General features: G+C 45.4%; 3 protein-coding genes across 3 annotated transcripts in view; 2 read left to right on the top strand and 1 right to left on the bottom strand.

Annotated features, from left to right (window-relative positions):
• LOC112073039 (serine/threonine-protein kinase SMG1) overlaps positions 1 to 5,446 on the top strand; it is an 11,448-nt gene extending 6,002 nt beyond the window's left edge. Inside the window, exons 4-5 of the mRNA XM_070440025.1 lie at positions 2,186 to 2,292; positions 3,482 to 5,446. Of these exons, the coding sequence (XP_070296126.1) occupies positions 2,186 to 2,292; positions 3,482 to 3,559 (185 nt within the window). The 3' untranslated portion in view covers positions 3,560 to 5,446. The remainder of the gene's footprint in view (positions 1 to 2,185; positions 2,293 to 3,481) is intronic.
• A 1,173-nt stretch (positions 5,447 to 6,619) lies between these two features.
• Positions 6,620 to 26,815, top strand: part of arl6ip1 (ARL6 interacting reticulophagy regulator 1) — a 33,638-nt gene continuing 13,442 nt past the window's right edge. The window contains exons 1-5 of the mRNA XM_070440024.1: positions 6,620 to 6,783; positions 12,898 to 13,031; positions 21,308 to 21,459; positions 24,299 to 24,426; positions 24,946 to 25,030. Coding sequence (XP_070296125.1) covers positions 6,748 to 6,783; positions 12,898 to 13,031; positions 21,308 to 21,459; positions 24,299 to 24,426; positions 24,946 to 25,030 — 535 coding nt within the window. The 5' untranslated portion in view covers positions 6,620 to 6,747. The remainder of the gene's footprint in view (positions 6,784 to 12,897; positions 13,032 to 21,307; positions 21,460 to 24,298; positions 24,427 to 24,945; positions 25,031 to 26,815) is intronic.
• LOC112073041 (uncharacterized) overlaps positions 26,195 to 26,815 on the bottom strand; it is a 16,806-nt gene continuing 16,185 nt past the window's right edge. The window contains exon 5 of the mRNA XM_070440026.1: positions 26,195 to 26,297. The gene's annotated coding sequence lies outside the window, so the exon portion shown is untranslated. The remainder of the gene's footprint in view (positions 26,298 to 26,815) is intronic.

Below are 26,815 nucleotides of genomic sequence, written 5' to 3' on the forward strand. Positions count from 1 at the left end.
TTTGTCTTATTAGAGAGGTGTCCTAATTTTTTGTACAGTCAGTGCTCTACTGTTTGTTACTATATGGAATAGGGTCCCAATTGGGACAGTTAGGACAGCAGTCTATTATGGAATAGGGTCCCAATTGGGACCGTTAGGGTAGCAGTCTATATGGAATAGGGTCCCATTTGGGACAGCAGTCTATATGTAATAGGGTCCCATTGGGACAGCTAGGGTAGCATTATATATGGAATAGGGTCCCAATTGGGACCCGTTAGGGTAGCAGTCTATATGGAATAGGGTCCCATTTGGGACAGCTAGAGGTAGCAGTCTATATGGAATAGGGTCCCATTTGGGACAGCTAGGGTAGCAGTCTATATGGAATAGGGTCCATTTGGGACAGCTAGGGTAGCAGTCTATATGGAATAGGGTCCCATTTGGGACAGCTAGGGTAGCAGTCTATATGGAATAGGGTCCCATTTGGGACAGCTAGGGTAGCAGTCTATATGGAATAGGGTCCCATTTGGGACAGCTAGGGTAGCAGCCTATATGGAATAGGGTCCCATTTGGGACACTGAGGTAGCAGCTATATGGAATAGGGCCCATTTGGGACAGCTAGGGTAGCAGCCTATATGGAATAGGGTCCCATTTGGGACAGCTAGGGTAGCAGTCCTATATGGAATAGGGTCCCATTTGGGACAGCTAGGGTAGCAGTCTATATGGAATAGGTCCCATTTGGGACAGCTTAGGGTAGCAGTCTATATGGAATAGGGTCCCATTTGGGACAGCTAGGGTAGCAGTCTATATGGAATAGGTCCCATTTGGGACAGCTAGGGTAGCAGTCTATATGGAATAGGGTCCCATTTGGGACAGCTAGGGTAGCAGTCTATATGGAATAGGGTCCCATTTTGGGACAGCTTAGGGTAGCAGTCTATATGGAATAGGGTCCCATTTGGGACAGCTTAGGGTAGCAGTCTATATGGAATAGGGTCCCAATTGGGACCGTTGGATCAGTCTATATGGAATAGGGTCCCATTTGGGACAGCTAGGGAGCAGTCTATATGGAATAGGGTCCCATTGGGACACGTTGGGTAGCAGTCTATATGGAATAGGGTCCCATTTGGGACAGCAGTCTATATGTAATAGGGTCCCATTTGGGACAGTGGGAGCAGTCTATATGGAATAGGTCCCATTGGCAGCAGTACTGCTGCTTCTTCTAATTATAGACTAATTTTACTGTTGGCATGACACAGGACCTTGTCTTTTCCGGACAAGCTTTTTTCCGGATGCCCCAAACAATCAGAAAGGTGATTAATCGGAGAAAATGACTTTACCCCAGTCCTCAGCAGTCCAATCCCTGTACCTTTTGCAGAATATCAGTCTGTCCCTGATGTTTTTCCTGGAGAGAAGTGGCATCTTTGCTGCCCTTCTTGACACCAGGCTATCCTCCAAAAGTCTTCGCCTCATTGTGTGTGCAGATGCACTCTCACCTGCCTGCTGCCATTCCTGAGCAAGCTCTGTACTGGTGGTGCCCCGATACCGCAACTGAATCAACTTTAGGAGACGGTCCTGGCGCTTGCTGGACTTTCTTGGGCGCCCTGAAGCCTTCTTCACAACAATTAAACCGCTCTGAAGCCTTCTTCACAACAATTGAACCGTTCTCCTTGAAGTTCTTGATGATCCGATAAATTGTTGATTTAGGTGCAATCTTACTGGCAGCAATATCCTTGCCTGTGAAGCACTTCTTGTGCAAAGCAATGATGACGGCACGTGTTTCCTTGCAGATAACCATGGTTGACAGAGGAAGAACAATGATTCCAAGCACCACCCTCCTGTTGAAGCTTCCAGTCTGTTATTCAAACTCAACGTAAATAGTCCGGTGGCCATTGTATTAATTGTTCAGCAGTCTTATGGCTTGGGGGTAGAAGCTGTTGAGGAGTCTTTTGGCCCTAGACTTGCCGCTCCAGTACTGCTTGCCGTGCGGTAGCAGAGACAACAGTCTATGACCTGGGTGACTGGAGTCTGACAATTTTTTGGGCCTTCCTAGGACACTGCCTATTATATAGGTCCTGGATGGCAGGAAGCTTGGCCCCAAAGCTTGGCCCCAAAGCTTTTTTGAGGATCTGGGGACCCATGCCAAATCTGATGTGGTGGTTGACTCTGACGTGGTGACTTAAACGTGGTGATGTGTGTGTGTGTGCTGCAGCTGTCCAGGAGAGGAACTCGTACGCGGTGAGCGTGTGGAAGAGGGTGAAAGCCAAGCTGGAGGGGAGAGATGTGGACCCCAACAGGAGGATGAGTGTCACTGAGCAGGTAACTACACGCTGCTTTACACACTGAGCAGGTACCTACACGTTGCTTTACACACTGAGCAGGTACCTACACGCTGCTTTACACACTGAGCAGGCAGCTACACGCTGCTTTACACGCTGAGCAGGCAGCTACACACTGAGCAGGAAGCAACACGCTGCTTTACACACTGAGCAGGTAGCAACACGCTGCTTTACACACTGAGCAGGTAGCTTACACACGCTCTTACACACTGAACAGTAGCTACACGCTGCTTTACACACTGAGCAGGTAGCAACACACGTCTTTACACACTGAGCAGGTAGCTTACACACTGAGCAGGTAGCAACACACTGCTTTAACCACTGAGCAGGTAGCTACACACTGAGCAGGTAGCAACACACTGCTTTACACACTGAGCAGGCAGCTACACACTGAACAGGTAGCTACACGCTGCTTTACACACTGAGCAGGTAGCAACACACTGCTTTCACACTGAGCAGGTAGCTACACACTGAGCAGGTAGCAACACACTGCTTTACACACTGAGCAGGTAGCTACACGCTGCTTTTACACACTGAGCAGGTAGCTACACGCTGCTTTACACACTGAGCAGTAGCAACACACTGCTTTACAACCTGAGCAGGTAGCAACAACTGTTTACACATGAGCAGGTAACTACACGCTGAAGCAGGAGCAACACACTGCCTTTTACACACTGAGCAGGTAGCTACACGCTGCTTTACACACTGAGCGTAGCTACACGCTGCTTTACACACTGAAACAGGTAGCAAACGCTGCTTTAACACTGAGCAGGCAGCTACACGCTGCTTTACACACTGAGCAGGTACAACACGCTGTTTACACCACTGAGCAGGTAGCAACACGCTGCTTTACACACTGAGCAGGTAGAAACACACTGCTTTACACACTGAGCAGGTAGCAACACACTGCTTTACACACTGAGCAGGTAGCAACACACTGCTTTACACACTGAGCAGGTAGCTACACACTGAGCAGGCAGCTACACACTGAGCAGGTAGCAACACGCTGCTTTACACACTGAACAGCCAGCTACACACTTTGTTGACTACACTTTCCTCCTCCTTTGCCTTATCCCGGTCTCTCTCTCCTCTCCTCCTCCTCCTCCTCTCTCCCCTACCTGTCTCCCTTACCTGTCTCCCCACCTCCCCTCTCTCCCTCTCCTCTCCAGGTGGACTGTGTGATAAAGGAGGCCACCAATGTGGACAACCTGTCCCAGCTGTACGAGGGCTGGACAGCCTGGGTGTGAATGGTGTCTCCCTGTGGTGCATCTCTTTGGTTCCAGCACACAACAGAGCCTCGCAGAGGGAGGGTCAGCCATCCAACCCAACCTCCAGACCAGACACCCGGATACGTACATACCCTGTTACCCACCTGCCCTGTTCTGGCAGGGTTAGGGTTAGGTGTGTCTGTCTGGGCCTGGGGGGTGAAGGAAGGAGAGGAGGAGCCACTGGAGCAGCAGCACCCAACCGTGCCACACGCTGATGGGGAAGGAGGGGGAGATGGGGGGGGTCAAGATACTCCCCCCACCCCGATATAACCTCCTAGGGGTCCACCATGGAACCCCTACTCCCTTCCGTAGCAGCACTAGAGCTGTCTGTCTGCCTGGCTGATTGGCTGGCTAAACCCAGTCCCACCCAACCTGCCACCTGGCAATAGACCAAGCTAACACAACCAGCTAAATGGTCACTCTGCAGTCTGTCTGCAGCCAGATCTGACCACTCTGCTTGTCTGTACGGGTGGGGGGGTCTGTCTGGGACAGGAAGGGGAGCAGAGGAATTGGTAGGGAAGGTATGGTGATAAGGCCCTCCCCCTCTACCCTATGTTTTGAATAACCTTTACCCTCCCCTAATGAAAACCAACACCACCACCCTCCTTCACTGTTACCACCGATGACAACCCCCCTTTAACAGCTGAGCTGGTTTACCCAGCAATGCCGTTGGGTTTGGACCTCATACAAAGGGGCAGGAGAAAGGGGAGGCTTTGCCAGGTGTGGTCTGCAGAGCTGATTGGCTGCACCTGTTTTTAAACCAATCTCCTCCCTGATGGTACAGTGATTCTGATTGGCCAGCGACTGAGCTGCGACTGGGCAGGTGTGGAGTGGGGGGGGGGGGAAGGGAAGAATCTGTTGGCTCAATGGACTCCATCCAAAGCCTGAGAGGGGAAATGATTTCAGGAAATACAATAGTGTAATCAGACTCTTGTCTTTTTTCTTTTTTTTCTTCTCTAAAACATTAATTGTAAAACTGAAGAAAAAAAAATACTTATTTTACAAAGCTCTTTAGAAATTGAGTATCACACAAGTTTGACATTAAAAATGGATTATCAAGTGGAGATGGGGGTATTTGGGGAGAAAATTCAGTCGTGTTTTGGGGAGAGGATTCAGTCGTGTTTTGGGGAGAAGATTCAGTCGTGTTTTGGGGAGAGGATTCAGTCGTGTTTTGGGGAGAGGATTCAGTCGTGTGGCGCTTTCTTTTTATTGATGTTTCGGCACTGCGTAACGATGTGCCTCAAGTTAACTAATCCTATTGTCTGAAGTTACCTTTTTGTTGTTTTGAGGGGAGTTAAGATTTCGGGATTGACTGAGAAAGGATGACAAAGTGGGCAAAGTTCTAGCTAGTTACTATCTGAACCTTGGCCTAAGTCCCAAACAGCACCATATCCCCTATACAGTGCAATACTTTTGACCAGAGACATATATGGGTCAAAGGTCATGCCCTAAATAGGGAATAGGGTGCCATTTGGAATGCAAGTCTTGACCTGAGAGGAATCCATGTATAATCCTTTTTCTTCAATGTGAATCTTTATTCATATCTGTTGTAATTTGTAGGCTTCTCTCCTCCCTATCCCTTGTTTATAAAATAGAAAAGCTTAAGACTAGACTGATTCCTTTCTTTGACTTGCTGCCTTGCCTGTGAGTGAGTAGTAGTAGTAGTAGTAGTAGCCTTCCTTCCTAATATGGGATGTATACTCCCCTTGTGTTTTACTTATCCTTACTAACTGACCCTCTAGTTTTACCTTTTTAGTGGGAGAAATAAGTGGAATAGTGGATGTTTTTTGGTGGTCGTGCAAAACTGCTATTTCTTAAAGGTTTTATTGGATTTAAGTTTGAAATAAAATTGCAATTCAAAATGGTCGTCTGTTTCCGTCTCTGCATACGTTCTGCAAATACAAAACACAGTTAATAAATGGGTGTATTTTATTATTAACTAGGCAAGTCAGTTAAGAACAAATTCTTATTTATAATGATGGCCAAACCCGGACGACAATTGTGTGCCGCCCTATGAGACTCCGAATCACGGCCGGTTGTGTTACAGCCTGGATTCGAACCAGGGTGTTTGTAGTGACGACTCTAGCACTGAGATGCAGTGCCTTTTAGACCGCTGTGCCACTCGGGAGCCCCATGTATTTGTGTTAAACTATGTTTTTAATGTTGATTTGATGGCTGATATTTTTCATTCTTGTACGGTGATGCCAATGAAAATACAGTAAAAGTAGTTCTATTCTAGAATTCTTTCTCCAGGTGAAAAGATTGATACTGTAAACTGAACATATGAACTGCATGGACATAGAAAATGGATAATGGAAGAACATACAGATTTTTAGGACTCTACCTTCTCTGTACACTTTTCCATTTGTTTTTCTACATCCCATACTTCTACGTCCCATAACTACAAAGACTGAAATGTGCATGTACTCCGCTGCTTCGGATGAGAAATCACACTGTTTTCAACAATCTGGTATTTACACTGATGTGGAAACAGGATGGCTGGAGAAAGCTGGCTAACGATTTTCAGTGGTCTAAAAGAGACAAAGGTTTGTGTCAGACTTTTGACCAGGGCAATAGGGTACAGTTTGTGACTTGGCCAAGGAAAGGAATCCACCTCAGACTATCCGGTAATGGTTATAGACTGGTGAATGAGCTCACTGGGCTATCAGCCAATCAATATCCAGTCAGTGAGGGGGAAATGTAACAGAGAACCTTGAGGACTTCAGCAGTGGTCATTGGTCTTAAAGCCTGACTGATATTAAATTAATCATCCAATTCCATTTAAACTAAATCTAATCAATCAAATGATATGTGAAATTGGTCAGAGGTTCACCAATTCAATTATTGCTCATTCTACTAATTTCCTTGTGGTAGGAGTTTCCTCCTGCGAAACAAACGGTTTATTGATTTAAAATGTATTGGGTCATACATGTAAGCCGAGTAGATATATTTTGGGCAATGCCGAGAAAAGGGGCGTGAACTACATTACCCATAAAGCCTTTAGATATGACGTCTGTTTTTTTGTTCATAAGTCCATCCTGCCAGGCATCTAACGGTTGGTTTGTGAACTGCAAAATCCACAAAGAATAGGGAAGCGTCTGCTGCGCCCCTGGGTCGTTTTAAATTTGCCTTTAAAACATCACCGAAACCTTAAACAACCGCTAGCTATGGCAGAGGGAGACAACAAAAGCGCCAACGTACTCGTAAGTAACGTTATCCCACTTTAGACTTGACAAGCTTTTGTTCCTGAATTAGGTAACGTTAACGTCGTAGTGTTGCTTGACTGCTGTCGTTCGGTTGTCAACGGCCTTCGATATGCTAACAATTAACCAGCTATGCTAGTGAAGGCGGATTAGTGAAAATGAAAACCGTTGCTAACAAATTMAATCATTAATCTGAGCAAATGAACCAAGCCATGCATTACATGGTTTGTTAGACATTAACATTATCTACGCTAACAATTAGTTATGCAGTCTAATATTGGCCTTTTAGCTAACATTATTGCTTGGCTAACTAGCTGTTATCGCATGATACCTCTAATTGATGAAAGGTGTTTTTGTAGCWRGCATACAGCTAGCTGTGTTCATTTGGCTGGCTACCCAACAAAGCGGCTGTCCGTAAGGTTATTTTAAATGTGACACGTTCAGCTGACAAGCCGAGAGCCCATATCTGGCTAATTTGTATCTTGTGACATTATTTAACATCCCCTTTGAAATTACCAAATTTACGTTACGTTAACTATTTGATTAGTCACCGAAAGATGACTAATATATATTTGGTATAAGTTAGACGATTTACTCAATAATTAAGCATGGTTAGAGTGACTAGTGTAATTAAGACCATGGTCAGAAGTGGTCGCTACTCAAGAGAACTGTCACTGCTCGGACCGAGTGACTAGTGTAATTAAGACCATGGTCAGAAGTGGTCGCTACTCAAGAGAACTGTCACTGCTCGGACCGGGGGCAGAACGGCGCTAAATTTGAACGTCAACTGGCAACCTAGATGGTGTGATAACATTGACAATTTTTTTTTTTGTCAACGTTATATATTAATTAACGTTATGACTGAATTTCAGTATATACCCTTCCCAGAATTTTTTTTTCTCCAGTTTTCATTATGCATTTCTGAGTCGAACCTTTTTTTAATTTAATGATAATGCCCGAGAAGACTGTTTGAAGGATATATTGGCACTGGTGGTGTTAGGCCCGAGATTAAATCACATTTTATTGGTCACATACACATGGTTAGCAGATGTTATTGCGAGGATAGCGAAATGCTTGTAGTCGAGGGCAGGTGGTGTGCCGCAAATCTGCCCCTGTCAGTCAAATACTTTCCTCCAAACACCGGCGTCCAGGGCATTTATACAACGGGTTAGGAACATATTCAAATAATGATTGACATATTTTCATTAAAATGATCTTGATTCATTTATTCATACAATTTCATCCTTCCACAATATATAGTCCCGATACAAATAGGCATTTTAACGTAGTAGATTTAGCAGGTGGTAATTTGTGGCGTAGACACAGGCTGGAATGCTGTTTTAACCAATCAGCATTCAGGATTAGACCCACCCGTTGTATAAATTGCCATAGAAACGGCCCCTCGCAACATTGATTGATTAGAGTTAGAGGAAAAGAAAGCCACTGATGTGGAAGATGAAGATGATGAGGGTATCAGTTATCCAAAGCGCAGAAACGCCTCCTAATGTTACCATCTAAAAATGCCGAAATATGGACGAGATGTATCCTAGAGCTGGGCGATCTAAACGAGCGAAGGTCACAACAAACTAAGGTTCTCATTTAATCAACACTTAAGTACAAGCATATTATGTTTGTAATATTGTAGAGAACAATCTAATGATTAATTCTGTGATTCATAATGACATGGGCTAAAGAGAACTACTTACAAGCCCTAAACCAACAATGCAGTCTATTACTTGAGTGACTGTAGTCTTTGACAATTTTTTTGGGGGCCTTCCTCTCACACCGCCTAGTATATATGTCCTGAATGCCAGGAAGCTTGGCCCCAGTGATGTATTGGGCCGTGTGCGCTACCCTCTGTAGCGCCTTACGGTTGGATGCCGAGCAGTTGCCATACCAGGCGGTGATGCAACCGGTCATCATGCTCTCGATGGTGCAGCTGTAGAACTCTTGAGGATCTGGGGACCCATGCCACATCTTTTCAGTCTCCTGAGGGGGAAAAGGCATTGTTGTGCCCTCTTCAGGACTGTCTTGGTGTGTTTGGACTATGATAGTTTGTTGGTGATGTGGACACTTGAAGCTCTCAACCTGCTCCACTACAGCCCCGTCGATGTGAATGGGGACGGGTTCGGCCCTACTATTCCTGTAGTCCACGATCAGCTCCTTTGTCTTGCTCACATTGAGGGAGAGGTTGTTGTCCTGGCACCACACTGCCAGGTCTCTGACCTCCTCCCTATAGGCTCTCATTGTTGTCGTTAGCAAACTTAATGATGGTGCTGGAATCGTGCTTGGCCACGCAGTCGTGGGTGAACAGGGAAAACGGGAGGCGACTAAACACGTACCCCTGAGGGGCCCCCATGTTGAGGATCAACATGTATTGTTGCCTAGCCTTACAATGTATTGTTGCCTAGCCTTACAACCTGGGGGCGGCCTGTCAGGAAGTCCAGGATCAGCAGAGGGAGGTGTTTAGTCCCAGGGTCCTTAGCTTAGTGATGCGCTTCGTGGGCACTATGGTGTTGAAAGTTGAGCTGTAGTCAATGAACAAATCAAATTTTATTTGTCACATACACATGGTTAGATGTTAATGCGAGTGTAGCGAAATGCTTGTGCTTCTAGTTCCGACAATGCAGTAATAACCAACGAGTAATTCTAACCTAACAATTTCACAACAATTACCTTATACACACAAGTGTAAAGGAATGAATAAGAATATGTACATAAAAATATATATGAATGAGTGATGGTATAGAATGGCATAGGCAAGATGCAGTAGATGGTATAGAGTACGGTATATACATATGAGATGAGTAATGTAGAGTATGTAAACATATAAAAGTGGCATTGTTTAAAGTGTCTAGTGATACATTACATCAAGATGGCAAGATGCAGTAGATGGTATAGAGTACAGTATATACATATGAGGTGAGTAGGGTATGTAAACATTATATGAAGTGGCATTGTTTAAAGTGGCTAGTGATACATTCATTACATCAATTTTTCCATTATTAAATGGCTGGAGTTGAGTCAGTATGTTGGCAGCGGCAGCTAAATGTTAGTGGTGGCTGTTTAACAGTCTGATGGCCTTGAGAGAAGCTGTTTTTTAGTCTCTCGGTCCCTGCGTTGATGCACCTGTACTGACCTCGCTCTGTGGATGATAGCGGGGTGAACAGGCAGTGGCTCGGGTGGTTGTTGTCCTTGATGATCTTTTTTGCCTTCCTGTGACATCGGGTGGTATAGGTGTCCTGGAGGGCAGGTAGTTTGCCCCCGGTGATGGGTTGTGTAGACCTCACTGCTCCCTCTGCTGTTTCCTGAAGTCCACGATCATCTCCTTTGTTTTGTTCATGTTGAGTGTGAGGTTATTTTCCTGACACCACACTCCATTGGCCCTCGCCTCCTCCCTGTAGGCCGTCTCGTCGTTGTTGGTAATCAGGCCTACCACTGTAGTGTCGTCTGCAAACTTGATGATTGAGTTGGAGGCGTGCATGGCCACGCAGTCGTGGGTGAACAGGGAGTACAGGAGGGGGTGAGAACGCACCCTTGTGGGGCCCCAGTTTTGAGGATCAGCGGGTGGAGATGTTGTTACCTACCCTCACCACCTGGGGGCGGCCTGTCAGGAAGTCCAGGACCCAGTTGCACAGGGCGGGGTCGAGACCAGGGTCTCGAGCTTGATGACGAATTTGGAGGCTACTATGGTGTTAAAATGCTGAGCTGTAGTCGATGAACAGCATTCTCACATAGGTATTCCTCTTGTCCAGATGGGTTAGGGCAGTGTGCATCGTTCTCACATAGGTGTTCCTTTTGTCTAGGTGTGAAAGGGCAGTGTGGAGTGCAATCATCTGTGGATCTGTTGGGGTGGTATGTGAATTGTGGGTCTAGGGTTTCTGGGATGATGGTGTTGTGAGCCTTGACCAGCCTTTCAAAGCACTTCATGGCCACAGACGTGAGTGCTACGGGGTGGTAATCATTTAGGCAGGTAACCTTGGCATTCTTGGGCACAGGTACTATGGTAGTCTGCTTGAAACGTGTATCTATTACAGACTCGTTCAGGGAGAGGTTGATAATGTCAGTGAAGACACTTGTCAGTTGGTCCGCGCATGCTCTGAGTACACGTCCTGGTAATCCGTCTGACCCCGTGGCCTTGTGAATGTTGACCTGTTTTAAAGGTCTTGCTCACAACGGCTACGGAGAGCGTGATCACAGTCGTAGCACCCGCTTGAATTCATCTGTATTTCACTACATTCTCCAGCAGTGGTTCCCAAACTGGGAAACTCAGTCCAGGTTCATCTGTTTTGAAGTTGGGCATTTCTTAGAGCTGTTTATTTAACCTTTATTTAACTAGGCAAGTCAGTTAAGAACAAATTCTTATTTACAATGACGGCCTACCGGGAACAGTGTGTTAACTGCCTTGTTCAGGGGCAGAACGACAGATTTTTACCTTGTCAGCTCGTTGGATTCGATCCAGCAACCTTTCGGTTACTGGCCCAACGCTCTTAACTACTAGGCTACCTGCCACTTATAACTAATGTCCTGATCAACTAGCCCATGTTGGCTGTTTTTTTTGCTCGTTTTTTATTTTTGCATATAGATTTTGTAGTAATGTTAGTCACTCAAATATCACATGAATACACATTAGCCATGGCAAAATGCATGGAATTGAAAGAAAATTGACTTCAAAACTGATTTTTCTCAGTACACCATGATTATTTTTTTTGTAGAATTGCAGGAAATGAGCTTTAAAACAGCAAAAATAAATTGTCTAGCATCAAGAGGGGCGTAAACAGTTTGTGGCCATAGAAATGGATGTGCAGGGGGGGATGCTCCCCAATGCTGGAAGGGGAGCCTGAGTGGGTTGAAGGTTTGGGAACCGCTGTTCTAGAACAGTGAATGAACTCTAGAATCTGATTTGAAACTGTCTTCATTCAAGTCGTGCTTTAACAGCTTAACGACAGCGCTCAGATGTGGCAGTCAGGCCTTGTCTGTCGTTGATTACATTCATCCACTGAACAAACCTACCACAGAGGATCTACTGACAAACTAGGATGGATCACGATGATGATCTGTGTGGCAAAACAAGTCTGTAACGTTAATAGCTATGTCTTTTCCTGGCTGGCTGTGCGTCATGAGGCGACATGGTGTTTAGTGCCCTTGGAATGAGATGTCTGTATGAAGACGGGTCCTTGTGGTGCCAGCACAACGTGGGATTATTTCACTCCCCCGGCCATTCACAATGACACCTCTGTTTTCCTCTTTGGCCCTGCTCAGCCACCAACTGATAGTAGTAGATGGATGTTTGGAAGTCAGCAGGGCTTAAGGTATTAGCTAACCATTAAACAGTGGTAGTTCTGTGGTGCAGTCTGATATGTCTAAATGGCACCATAGTCCCTATATATAGTGCACTTCATTGACCAGAGCCTTATATGGTGCCATTTGGGACTCAGCCTAGCTCCTTAGATGAACAGGCTAAACTGTTAACCAAATGTGAATTGGAGTTCAGAGTTGTCTGGACTGAGAGTTAGATGGCTTTTCTTCTGAGTCCACCAGTGCATCTGGAGTCCTTTTCAACCTGACCTGTTATCAGGCTGTGTTTTCACACACCTTGGGGGACTACTACTATGGCCTATCTATTGCCTTACCTCTACTCCAGTTGCACACACTGTATATACATTTTATATTGTGTTATTGACTGTACTTTTGTTTATCCTATGTTTAACTCTGTTGTTTGTGTCGCACTGCTTTGCTTTATCTTGGCCAGGTTGCAGTTGTAAATGAGAACTTGTTCTCAACTGGCCTACCTGGTTAAATATAGGTGAATTCAAAATTAATCATACTGGTCAAATTGCTACTTTGCCATGTTGGGAGCTGGGGATTTGTGTATGTATTTAAGCGACGCTTAACCCCTGGCTTTGCAATAGACTAGCGTCCTGTCCAGGGGGTTAACACCTGGCTCTGCAATAGACTAGCGTTCTGTCCAGGGCGTGTACTGGTAGATCAAGCTACCTCACTCTACAGAAACAGGAGATGGGCTCCTGTCTTATGGACCGTTCTGGCTCGTCCAAGGCTACTTCCTAACCTCTGTCTCTGGCGTGTGTCTCGGTCTGTGTGTGTGTGTTCCAGGCCCAGGAGACGGCCCAGCTGGAGGAGCAGCTGCAGGGCTGGGGAGAGGTTATCCTGGCCGGGGACCAGGTCCTGCGCTGGAAGAAACCATGGTTCCCTGGAGCCCTGATGGCAGCCACCACACTGGTCTTCATGTGAGTAGTACTCACACATACTCACACGATACATACAGTTGTCCTGTCTCTAGCACACACCTGTCCTCGCTCACTCACGCTCTCTCTCACACACACACCAGGGCTTGACATTCAGGTAAATTTACCAGTAGCACACTGGGCCAGTACAAAGCGACAACTACTGGCTCGTGGGCGAGATCACAGGAGAATGTTATTTTTTTTAGGCAGAATTTTAATCATGGGTGACTTCATGTTTCATTTGCAGTCTGGACAGTTACATTATCCAGTATTTTATAGCCAACTATAAAATCCAGAAATGAGCCCAATAACATTGATGAAATGTCATGTCTTCAGGGCCTGTGATATGGTCCATATTGTAGGCAAGTGTGCTATTTTAGCAATCAGCATGATCGCCTGTAGCCTGACGCAACGGGGGGTTACAATCAGCATGATCGCTGTTTAGCCTGATACAACGGGGATACAATCAGCAGATCACCTGTAGCCTGATGCAACGGGGGTTACAATCAGCATGATCACCTGTAGCCTGATGCAACGGGGGGTTACAATCAGCATGATCACCTGTAGCCTGACACAACGGGGTTACAATCAGCAAGATCACCTGTAGCCTGATGCAACGGGGGTTACAATCATCATGATCGCCTGTAGCCTGATACAACGGGGGATACAATCAGCAAGATCACCTGTAGCCTGACGCAACGGGGGTTACAATCAGCATGATCACCTGTAGCCTGACGCAACGGGGGGTTACAATCAGCATGATCACCTGTAGCCTGACGCAACGGGGGGTTACAATCAGCATGATCACCTGTAGCCTGACGCAACGGGGGTTACAATCAGCATGATCACCTGTAGCCTGATACAACGGGGGTTACAACACACAGCACTCATCTGTGTAAGCAGTTGCGCGCTCTTGCCACCATACAGTCGATATTATGGGGCGGCAGGTAGCCTAGTGGTTAGAGCGTTTGGCCAGTAACTGAAAGGTAGCTAGATCGAATCCCCGAGCTGACAAGGGGGAAAAAATCTGTCGTTCTGCCCCTGAACAAGGCAGTTAACCCACTGTTCCGGTAGGCCGTCATTGTAAATAAGAACAAATTCTTAACTGACTTGCATAGTTAAATGTAATAAATATTTATCTCTATTTAATCAATAAGGGATGTTAATGTCTTGACAAGCAAGCAGCTCCAGGTCTCCAGATAATTTTTTTCACATATTAAAATGCATTTCCTGCAGTTCCACAGTTTGACATTATGCCTCTCTTGAGGGTATTTGAAATCACAGTATAAGTGAAAGGCTCCCTAAGTGCAAATTGCTCTGCCCCATAGCAAAATGTGTTGATGCAGGAAGTTAGCTAGCTTCACACATTAACACATTTTGCTAACTTCCTGCATCAACACATTTTGCTATGGGACAGAGAAATTAGCAGTTCCATGCTATTCTACATACACATTTTGTCATGAGTCTTGAGATATTTAGCTGTTTTTAAAGGGTAAGTTCACCTAAAATTCCAAAGTGATTCCATACATGAACTAGTTAGGTGGACTTTGCCTTCTCTCCCTGGGGTCTAGAACTGGAAACTGCCAAAATAAAGGTCATGTGACTCGTGACGTTTTTTGTGCACTAGCGCTGCTCTTGTCAGTCAGAGCGATTGAGAAACCTGTCAATTGTGGACAAATTCTTTGTTTTATTGAAAGCATACGGCCAAATGAGCTCTTTAAAAATATATATATATTTAATCAAAAGTGTTATAGGTTTTGAGACAGGAAATATGTACTTTTCCACCTAAACTGATTGGTATTATTTTATGTGGCCGACTGCAATAACATTGGAGATGGGTAACAACTGTGCATGTGTGTTTTCAGTCCATGGCTTTAAGAATTCTAGGGAAGAAGGAACAAAATGTCACTGTTTTCCTTTGAAAGAGACAGATACAGACGTGTCTAGTAGCCTGAGCCTTCATCAACGACGATGACTACGATTCAAGAAATGCTGGGGAAACGTAGAACTCTGACAGCTCTTGCTTCTGTATTCTAATGGGCTGGATATGGTGCTGCTCCAAAATGGAGGGTGCTGCTGAGTATGTAGTTCTTCTGTATTCTAATGGGCTGGATATGGTGCTGCTCCAAAGGAGGGTGCTGCTGAGTATGTAGTTTCTTCTGTATTCTAATGGGCTGGATATGGTGCTGCTCCAAAATGGAGGGTGCTGCTGAGGTATGTAGTTTCTTCTGTATTCTAATGGGCTGGATATGGTGCTGCTCAAAATGGAGGGTGCTGCTGAGGTATGTAGTTTCTTCTGTATTCTAATGGGCTGGATATGGTGCTGCTCCAAAATGGAGGGTGCTGCTGAGTATGTAGTTTCTTCTGTATTCTAATGGGTGGATATGGTGCTGCTCCAAAATGGAGGGTGCTGTGAGGTATGTAGTTTCTTCTGTATTCTCATGGGCTGGATATGGTGCTGCTCCAAAATGGAGGGTGCTGCTGAGGTATGTAGTTTCTTCTGTATTCTAATGGGCTGGATATGGTGCTGATCCAAAATGGAGGGTGCTGCTGAAGTATGTAGTTTCTTCTGTATTCTAATGGGCTGGATATGGTGCAGCTCCAAAATGGAGGGGTGCTGCTGAGGTATGTCGTTTCTTCTGTATTCTAATGGGCTGGAGATGGCGCTGATCCAAAATGGAGGGTGCTGCTGAGGTATGTAGTTTTTCATTGCGGTATGAGTGGATCTTATTGTGTTGTAACCATTGCACCATATCATGTAGACAGCCAGTTAGCAGATGTGCCTGTCTTTATGACACGGGTTGAGGAGATAACAGATAGTAATTGTGTCATCTTACATTGCAGAATACACAGAATTAAATAAAAGGTTTTGCATTTAAATTATTTAGGATCTTGTCTACTTGGTAATCTATAATGTCTGTTGGCTAGACATGGTTTATTTGCATGGCAACATTTCATGCTTTTAACAACTCTATGCCTTGCGTGGAATGCATGGTCCCAGGGACCCCTGGTGTAGGCCTATTAGCATGGAATGCATGATCCCAGGAACCCCCTGGTGTAGGCTATTAGCATGGAATGCATGGTCCCAGGAACCCCCTGGTGTAGGCCTATTAGCATGGAATGCATGGTCCAGGAACCCCCTGGTGTAGCCTATTAGCATGGAATGCATGGTCCCAGGAACCCCCTGGTGTAGGTGTATTAGCATGGAATGCATGGTCCAGGAACCTCCTGGTGTAGGCCTATTAGTGTGGAATGCATGGTCCCAGGAACAGTGTGGAATGCATGGTCCCAGGAACCCCCTGGTGTAGGCCTATTAGTGTGGAATGCATGGTCCCAGGAACCCCCTGGTGTAGGCCTATTAGTGTGGAATGCATGGTCCCAGGAACCCCTGGTGTAGGTGTATTAGTGTGGAATGCAAGGTCCCAGAACCCCCTGGTGTAGGTGTATTAGTGTGGAATGCATGGTCCCAGGAAACCCTGGTGTAGGGGTATTAGTGTGGAATACATGGTCCCAGGAACCCCCTGGTGTAGGTGTATTAGTGTGGAATGCATGGTCCAGGAACCCCCTGGTGTAGGCCTATTAGTGTGGAATGCATGGTCCCAGGAACCCCCTGGTGTAGGACTATTAGGTAGCAAGTAGTCTGGTCTATTGTGTATTCATAACCCCCACCTCACCTGTCCATTATGGCCATGATTATCCTAACAATATAATTACTTTTAGCCCATTGCCCATAATACCTGGCTCAGGAACCACCTGGGGTATATTGCCCATAATACCTGGCTCCAGGAACCACCTGGGGTATATTACCCATAATACCTGGCTCCAGGAACCACCTGGGGTATATTGCCCATAAATAACCTGGCTCCAGGACCACCTGGGGTATATTCCATAATACCTGGCTCCAGGAACCACCTGGGTATATTCCCATAATACCTGGCTCCAGGAACCACCTGGGGTATATTGCATAAATACCTGGTCCAGGAACCACCTGGGGTATATTACCCATAATACCTGGCTCCAGGAACACTGGGGTATATTACCATAATCTGGCTCCAGGAACCACCTGGGGTATATTACCCATAATACCTGGCTCCAGGAACCACCTGGGGTATATTGCCCATAATACCTGGCTCCAGGAAACACAAAAATACTATGCGTGCATACAAGGAATGGACATTTTTCATTAAGCGCTTAATGGAAACAGGCTTGATATTGTTGCATATCGCCTTCCAGTCAAAAGGCTGTAGCCTGCTATTGAACACGCAACGCCTGTAATGAAGCAGATCATAGAACGTCGTTTTCAAACATTTACCAAAATGCAAATCTCAGGACACCACTGTTCTAAACAGCTCACCTAATACGAGGGGTTCTATATGTGACAGAGATGATCATTTCCATTATGATAGATTCCCCCTTAGAGGGGGAATCTATCAACAACTAGGATGTGTTGCTAATATGACTAGGAGACAAGTACTGGGTAATGAATGACTTAAGTCTTTTTATATAAAAATAATTGCCTCCACGGTTCTATGGATGGATTTTGGCTAGGCTCCTTAAGAAGCAAGGTAGGACTTGCCTCATTTGAATTAAAGTAAAACAGCTTTCAAACAATTTATACTGCCTCCCGCTCACAGTTCAAAGTGGTGGGTGTCGTGATGATAGCCTGCCTACCGTTGACTAGCATACGCACTGGAATGGCGAATGYGAGGCGTGCTTTAATTACGAGTTAAGATTGACAAACATACTACTTTATCGTGGCCATCAAGTTAACACACTATTGAATTTAGAATTGTTATTTGTTGCGCAATGTCTTGTCTTCCAAAAGGCCGTTTTTACTCCAGGAGCATGTCTGTGAGGAGCTGCTGCTCACGCTGTCTGGCGGGTGAAGGGCTACTCCGCTCCTCAGACTAGGTTCTGTATGCTGTGAGCGTGTCATAAGATACACACAAGCCAATTTTAATACAAATTAAACGACGRAAATCTACCTATGGACTGATTAGCATAGTCAAATATATTTTCGGTGGCTAARTGATTAGCGGTAAACATCCCTATTTGTAACCCCTCCCCATGTCGATAGGGGCAATTAATATCCTAACAAATATAATTACTTAGTACAATGGCCATAACAAAAAAGTTTTACAGATTGTAYACATGTCACTTGACTTGTGTGTGTTTAAAATGGAGGGGGGAAAAATCTTTGTCAATACACCTAACTGTAATAATTTGGCGTTTGAAAATGTGGGCAAGGAACTGCCACTGACTGGTACTTAAAGAAGTTGAACGAATCTATAAACCCGTTTTGACTTGATACCTCCTGTTATAAAATGGATCAGCCATGTGCATCACTTTGAAGACATTGTCTAGTGTAATATAAACTACCAACTTTCCTGTTGCATCAGCTACTCTACCTGTATTATTTTTGTGAAACCCAAACCTCAATCATTTAGTGTGTGTTTACCATATAAACATGTCTAACTGCTCTCTGAATTCATTGTGTAGGTGTGTTACCATATAAACATGTCTAACTGCTCTCTGAATTCATTGTGTAGGTGTGTGTTTACCATATAAACATGTCTAACTACTCTCTGATTCATTGTGTAGGTGTGTGTTTACATAATAAACATGTCTAACTGCTCTCTGAATTCATTGTGTAGGTGTGTTTTACCATATAAACATGTCCTAACTGCTCTCTGAATTCATTGTGTAGGTGTGTGTTTACCAAATAAACATGTCTAACTGCTCTCTGAATTCATTGTGTAGGTGTGTGTTTACCAAATAAACATGTCTAACTGCTCTCTGAATTCATTGTGTAGGTGTGTTTACCATATAAACATGTCTAACTGCTCTCTGATTCATTGTGTGGTGTGTTTACCATATAAACATGTCTAACTGCTCTCTGAATTCATTGTGTAGGTGTGTGTTTACCATATAAACATGTCTAACTGCTCTCTGAATTCATTGTGTAGGTGTTGTTTACCATATAAAATGTCTAACTGCTCTCTGAATTCATTGTGTAGGTGTGTTTACCATATAAACATGTCTAACTGCTCTCTGAATTCATTGTGTAGGTGTGTGTTTACCATATAAACATGTTCTAACTGCTCTCTGAATTCATTGTGTAGGTGTGTGTTTACCATATAAACATGTCTAACTGCTCTCTGAATTCATTGTGTAGGTGTTTACCATATAAACATGTCTAACTGCTCTCTGAATTCATTGTGTAGGTGAGAACACTTAATAAAGGCTCCAGTCCAAGCAGTGGAAGACAACAAAAAATACATCTATTAACCAAAACCGTTCCAGTAGAAACTGGTTGACCAGGTGCTGGAGTGTGACAGGATCCAACGGTGGTTTACAGGGATCCTTCATCCACCTGCCCAAGCCTAATTTCACACTTAAACATTGTTACAGAGGAGAGACCTGAGAACGAGGACCTGGTTAGAAGACCACTCCAGGATGAATGTAGCCACACAGACTTTTGGGCTGCACATACAGCAGTTACTAACATTGTGTTTGTATACTGTTTTTTATATGCAACCAAATGTCTTCACTTTTCTCTCTGTGTGGGTGGAGGTTGAATGTTGTTCCCTTTTTTTCTTATATTATAAAAGTAACAGCTTTATTGGTCCATTTGCATGGATATTCTTTATTTTTTGCAGTCACAGTACCTAAACCTGACACACACATCACAGGCTGGGCGCAGGACATACCTGGAACTTTGACTTCACAAGTCCTGGGAGTCTTCTGCTTCCTGAAAACCAGTGTAGAGCCCCATAAGGCGACGGCTATTTGTCTGGAATGACATTTATCACACAGCATGATGGGAGAGGAAACTGGACCATCTGGACACAGTGTCTCGTTGTGGCGGAACCACTCCAAAACGCTGCAGTATGGAGACCAGTCTGAACTGTCTGGACTGACCCATTTTATAGCTCACCAAGTGGATTTGAGAATCTGGAAGCAGCAGTCATGTACTTGGAACAGTTGCTTTTTTTTGACAATATGAAGCAAGTTGTTTATGTTGATATTTCAAGTTCAATGTGTAGGCCTATATATCCTATTCTAATAAAATATGCCAAACATATTGTGATTCATGTGAAAACATATCTGCACTGTTTGGGCTAGTATAAAACAACAACCAACAACCAGCTCAGAGGTTTATGATCAGAGATCATTCAATAAAGTTAACTTTAGCTACTTGTCGGATAACTGTCCATTTGGTCCAGCTGAAATGGATTAACTGTCCCATTTGGTCCAGCTGAAATGGAGAAACTGTCCCATTTGGTCCAGCTGAAATGGAGAACTGTCCCATTTGGTCCAGCTGAAATGAAGAACTGTCCATTTGGTCCAGCTGAAATGAAGAACTGTCCCGTTTGGTCCAGCTGAAATGGAGTTGTCTGCGCAATTTCTTTTTGGATCAGGACAAATGTTTCCATGACACCGAGTTGATGTGGGCAGCAAGATCCCTGTGTTCCTCATCAATCAAGTTCTCTGCAGTATAGGCATTCTTAATGAGTTCGCAATGGAGCACAGTTGCCACAACTGCACCACCCATCTGCTGTCTTCTCTTCTCCTTGTATAACTAATCTGTAACGCTACTTTCACTTCTGCCCAGAAAAAACTTGCATCTGTGAATAAGGGTCATACATGAACTTTTTTGAGTGGCCTTTTACGTAAATGTGTAGTTTTGTCACATAACTAGAGATCTGTGGCATTTTGTTTTGAGGAAGCGTGCAATTGGCATGCTGACTGCAGGAATGTCCACCAGAGCTGTTACTAGAGAATTTAATGTTCATTTCTCTACCATAAGCCGCTTCCAAAGTCATTTTAGAGAATTTGGCAGTACGTCCAACACGGCTTTACAACTGCAGACCACGTGTATGGCGTGTGTCGTGTGGTTGAGCGGTTTGCTGATGTCAACATTGTGAACAGAGTGCCCCTCGGTGGGGTAATGGGCAGGCATAAGCTACGGCCGACCAACACAATTGCATTTTATCGGCGGCAATTTGAATGCACAGAGAGACTGTGATGAGATTGAAGCCCATTGTCGTGCCATTCATAGGGCTAATGAATTTATTTCAATTGACTGATTTCCTTATTTGAACAGTAACTCAGTAAAATCTTTAATTGTTGCATGTTGCGTTTATATTTTTGTTCAGTAAATGTAGCTTTTCAGAACCCTTGATAGAGTACCTCATTTCTCTGGTGTCCGCTTGTTTTGACTTGCAGTGTAATTGAGACATCTGACCCCCTCTCTCTCTCTCCCCTGCTTCCTCCAGGATGATCTACTACCTGGACCCCTCGGTGCTGACCGGCCTGTCTTGCACTGTCATGCTGCTGTGTCTGTTTGACTACCTGGTGCCTACCCTCGCACCCCGCATCTTCGGATCCACAAGTGGTGAGAGCCCTGGGGGTATATCTGGGGTACAGGGTGGGTGGGTATATCTGGGGTACAGGGTGGGTGGGTATTCTGGGGTACAGGGTGGGTGGGTATGATCTGGGTACAGGGTGGCGGGGGTATATCTAGGGTACAGGTGGGTATATCTAGGGTACAGGGTGGAGGGGGTATATCTAGCGTACAGGGTGGAGGGGGTATATCTAGCGTACAGGGTGGAGGGGGTATATCTAGCGTACAGGGTGGAGGGGGTATATCTAGGGTACAGGGTGAGGGGGTATATCTAGCGTACAGGGTGGAGGGGTATATCTAGCGTACAGGGTGGAGGGGGTATATCTAGGGTACAGGGTGGAGGGGTATATCTAGGGTACAGGGTGGGTGGGTATATCTAGGGTACAGGGTGGGTATATCTGGGGCAGGGTGGGTGGGTATATCTAGGGTACAGGGTGGGCGGGTATATACAGGGTAGAAGGGGTATATCTGGGTACAGGGTAGAAGGGGTATATCTAGGGTACAGGGTGGGCGGGTATATACAGGGTAGAAGGGGTATATCTAGGGCAGAGGAGTTTGGTATCATCTGTGGGTGAGAAGGGTGGGGGTGTCTGCTTAGGGGGGAGGGCAGCAGAACCGTAGGGTTTGTTGACGAGGGTTGTTGGCAGGAGTAGGGGTTGTTGACGAGGGTTGTTGGCAGGGAGTAGGGGTTGTTTGTAGGGTGGGGTTCTGGGGACGGTGTGTTTGGGGACATGGTGTGATATTAGTTGAGCATGACACCGGCGTACATCTAACGGATCCAGGCAGTGTAAATCACTTCTAATTACAGTTATTAAAGCAGCGCTGATGTAAAATGAGAGAGAGAGAGGAGGAAAGTTACCAGCGTTTTCCGACTCTAATCAACCTCTTGGGTCTGTCCTACAAATCTCCCACGGCTAACATGTACTCCTAGTGTAGTGTGTTGGCTGTTTCCAAAATAGCACCCTATTCCCCATTTTAGTGCACTACTTTTACCCAGGGCCCAATAGCACCCTATTCCCATTTTAGTGCACTACTTTTACCCAGGGCCCATGGAGAATAGGGTGCCATTTGGGACGTAGTCTGCGTTTTCTACCTCGCTTTAATTCTTTCTCCCGCTCTCTTTACCCCCCCATCCCTCTCCTTCAGTGGTTCAGTCGTAACAGGAAACCAGGACAGGATTAAGTGACGTTCTGCAGTTAGTGGTGTATCAGGACTGTCTCTAGCGCCGGTCTGCAGTTAGTGGTGTATCAGGACTGTCTCTAGCGCCGGTCTGTAGTTAGTGGTGTATCAGGACTGTCTCTAGCGCCGGTCTGCAGTTAGTGGTGTATCAGGACTGTCTCTAGCGCGGTCTGTAGTTAGTGGTGTATCAGGACTGTCTCTAGCGCCGGTCTGTTTAGTGGTGTATCAGGATGTTCTCTAGCGCCGGTCTGCAGTTATGTTGTATCAGGACTGTCTCTAGCGCCGGTCTGCAGTTAGTGGTTTATCAGGACTGTCTCTAGCGCCGGTCTGCAGTTAGTGTGTGTATCAGGACTGTCTCTAGCGCGGTCTGTAGTTAGTGGTGTATCAGGACTGTCTCTAGCGCCGGTCTGCAGTTAGTGGTGTACAGGACTGTCTCTAGCGCCGGTCTGTAGTTAGTGGTGTATCAGGACTGCCTCTAGCGCCGGTCTGCAGTTAGTGGTGTATCAGGACTGTCCTTAGCGCCGGTCTGAGTTAGTGGTGTATCAGGACTGTCTCTAGCGCCAGTCTGTAGTTAGTGGTGTATCAGGAGCTGTCTCTAGCGCCGGTCTGTAGTTAGTGGTGTAATCAGGACTGTCTCTAGCGCCGGTCCTGTAGTTAGTGGTGTATCAGGACTGTCTCTAGCGCCAGTCTGTAGTTAGTGGTGTATCAGGGGACTGTCTCTAGCGCCGGTCTGTAGTATAGTGGTGTATCAGGACTGTCTCTAGCGCCGGTCTGTAGTTAGTGGTGTATCAGGGAAAATATCTAGGATCTCTTTTATCCAGAGAGACTTACAAGGCTTAAGTGCCTTGCGCAAGGGCACATCGACAGATTTTTCCCCTATTCTGCTCGGACTCAAACCAGCGACCTTTCGGTTACTGGCCCAATGCTCTTAACCGCGAGGCTACCTGCAGCCCTCTGACCTTTGGAAAGAAAGGAGATGAGAGGGGGTAGGATTTAGAGGTATCTCTATGTAGCCCATTAGAGGATTTAGATGTGCCTCCATGTAGCCCATTAGAGGATATATAGAGGTGTCTCTATGTAGCCCATTAGAGGATTTAGAGGTGTCACCATGTAGCCCATTAGAGGATTTAGGTGTCTCTGTAGGCCATTAGAGGATTTAGAGGTGTCTCTGTAGGCCATTAGAGGATTTAGAGGTGTCTCTGTAGGCCATTAGAGGATTTAGAGCAGGGTTTGCAGACGCATGCATTCACACACACTTACTCAGAGGACCTGCGTACATACAAGCCCTACACACACACTGGGTCTATTTCAGTGTCTGGCAGTGAGTCCTGCTGGTTCATAAGCCCGTGTTCTGACCTGAGCCTGAAATGGGTAGTTGTGGCTCAGCAGAATTGAAGGGCACTTCCCCAACTGCCTTATCAAGGGGTCCATATGATATCTGATAGACTCATCTCATTCTACTGAGCTGGTTCTGATCAAGTGTTCCTGTTCAGATGGATGGAGAGATATAGGGATAGCTGTTGACGGAATAAAACGACTGGTCTTGGATATAATGGTAATATCACTCTCCTCCTCTCTCCTCTCCCTCTTTTCCTTCTCTTCTCCTTCCTCTCTCTTTTCCTTCCTTCTCTCTCATCCCCTCCCTTCTCCTCTGTCTCTCTCTTCCTCTCTCTTTCTCCTCCCTGCTCCTCCAGGTCTTCAGAGCAGCAGCAGCGTTTCCATGAGATCTGTGGTAACCTGGTGAAGACTCAGCGTCGCATCCTGGGCTGGTGGAAAAGACTCTTCTCGCTCAAGGAGGAGAAACCCAAGATGGTACACACACACACACACACACACACACCGAGACCCCCTTTAGCTCTGTCCTCTGTTTTAGAACGGAGTCTGTCTGTCTGTCGTCTGTTTTAGAACAGGGTCTCTGTCTGTTTTAGAACAGGGTCTCTGTCTGTTTTAGAACAGGGTCTCTCTGTCTGTTTTAGAACAGGGTCTCTCTGTCTGTTTTAGAACGGGGTCTCTCCGTCTGTCGTCTGTTTTAAAACGGGGTCTCTCCGTCTGTCGTCTGTTTTAGAACGGGGTCTCTCCGTCTGTCGTCTGTTTTAGAACGGGGTCTCTCCGTCTGTCGTCTGTTTTAGAACGGGGTCTCTCCGTCTGTCGTCTGTTTTAGAACGGGGTCTCTCCGTCTTCGTCTGTTTTAGAACGGTCTCCCGTCTGTCGTCTGTTTTTGGAACGGGGTCTCTCCGTCTGTTTTGGAACGGGGTCTCTCCGTCTGTTTTGGAAGGGTCTCCGTCTGTTTGGAACGGGGAAATGAAGTCACTTCCGGTTGTCTTCCCACAGTACTTTGCGTCGGTGATCAGCAGTCTGGTGGCGGTGGCCTGGATGGGACAGCAAGTCCACAACCTTTTCCTCACCTACCTGATCGGTACGTACCAACACCTGTCTACCTGCCTGTACCTGTACCCTACCTACTTATCTACATGCACCCTTACCTACCTACCTTATCTACATGTACACTACTGACCTACCTGTACCCTACCTTCCTACCCTTACCCTACTTACCTACCTACCTTATCTACATGTACACTACTGACCTACCTGCACCTACTGACCTCCCTACCTACTTACCTACATGCACCCTACCTACCTTATCTACATGTACACTACTGACCACCTGTACCCTACTGACCTCCCTACCACTTACCTACATGCACCCTACCTACCTTATCTACATGTACACTACTGACCTACCTGTACCCTACCTACCTTATCTACATGTACACTACTGACCTACCTGTACCCTACCTACCTGCCCGTACCCTACCTACCTGCCCGTACCTACCAACCCATCTGTAGCCTACCGACGTACCTGTGTTCACACCCTTTGACTGGATTAAAATTGACTAAACTGATCTACACATCATACCCCATAATGCAAAGTGGAATTAAGTTTATTTTTACTAATGAATAACTATTCAACCACTTTGTTGTTGCAAGCCTAAATAAGTTCAGGAGTAAAAATGTCCTTAACAAGTCACATAATAAGTTGCATGGACTCACTCTGTGTGCAATAATAGTGTTTAACATGATTTAGAATGACTACCTCATCTCTCTACTATAAAGTTGTCTTCGAGCGCGTCCTCAGATCAAACACTGGTTCAACCACAAGGACCAGGGAGGTTTTACAATGCCTCGCAAAGAAGGCACCTATTGGTAGATGGGTAAAAACAAAACTAAAATTAGTAATTGAATGTCCCTTTTTGAGCATGGTCAAGTTATTAATTACACTTCGGATGGCGTATCAATACACCTAGCCACTACAAAGATACAGGCGTCCTTCAGGCAACTCAGTTGCCGGAGAGGAAGGAAACCGCTCAGGGATTTCACATGGGATTTTTAAAACGTTATAATGGCTGTGATAGGAGAAAACTGACCTAAACAACAGAGTGAAAAGAAGGAAGCTGTACAGAGTAAAAATATTCCATAACATGCATCCTGTTTACACAATCCACTAAAGTAATACTGCAAAAAAATGTGGCAAATCAATTCACTTTTTGTCCTGAATATGAAGTTTAATGTTTTGGGCAAACTGAATGGAGCGAAGTACAGGCATAATCCTAGAGGAAAACCTGGTTCAGTCTGCGTTCCACCAGACACTGGGAGATGAATTCACCTTTCAGCAGGACAATAACCTGAAACACAAGGCCAAATCTACACTGTATAAGAAGACGTTGAATGTTCCTGAGTGGCGGTTTTGACTTAAATCTGCTTGACAATCTATGCAATACTTGAAATGTTTGCCTAGTAATGATAAACAACCAATTTGACAGAGCTTGAAGAATTGGGAAAATAATAATGTGCAAATATTACACAATACAGGTGTGCAAAGCTCTTAGAGACTTACCCAGAAAGACTCACAGGTGTAATCAAAGGTGATCTAACATCTATTGACTCAGGGTTGTGAATACTTATGCAAATTAGATGTATTTCATTTTATACATTGCTATCATTTCTAAAAACATGTTTTCACTTTGTCATGATGATATTATGTGTAATTAAATGTGAAATAAGTCAAGGGGAATGAATACAGTCTGAAGACATTGTACCTACCTGTAACTAACCACAACCTGTACTAAAACCCCACTGGGCTAATGGCTAACTCAGCCAGCGAGTTGTACGAGAGACCCACCACTGGGGCTCAAAAAATGGC

The sequence above is a fragment of the Salvelinus sp. IW2-2015 genome, unplaced genomic scaffold, assembly GCF_002910315.2.
Source record: "Salvelinus sp. IW2-2015 unplaced genomic scaffold, ASM291031v2 Un_scaffold2131, whole genome shotgun sequence".
Lineage (NCBI taxonomy): Eukaryota > Metazoa > Chordata > Actinopteri > Salmoniformes > Salmonidae > Salvelinus > Salvelinus sp. IW2-2015.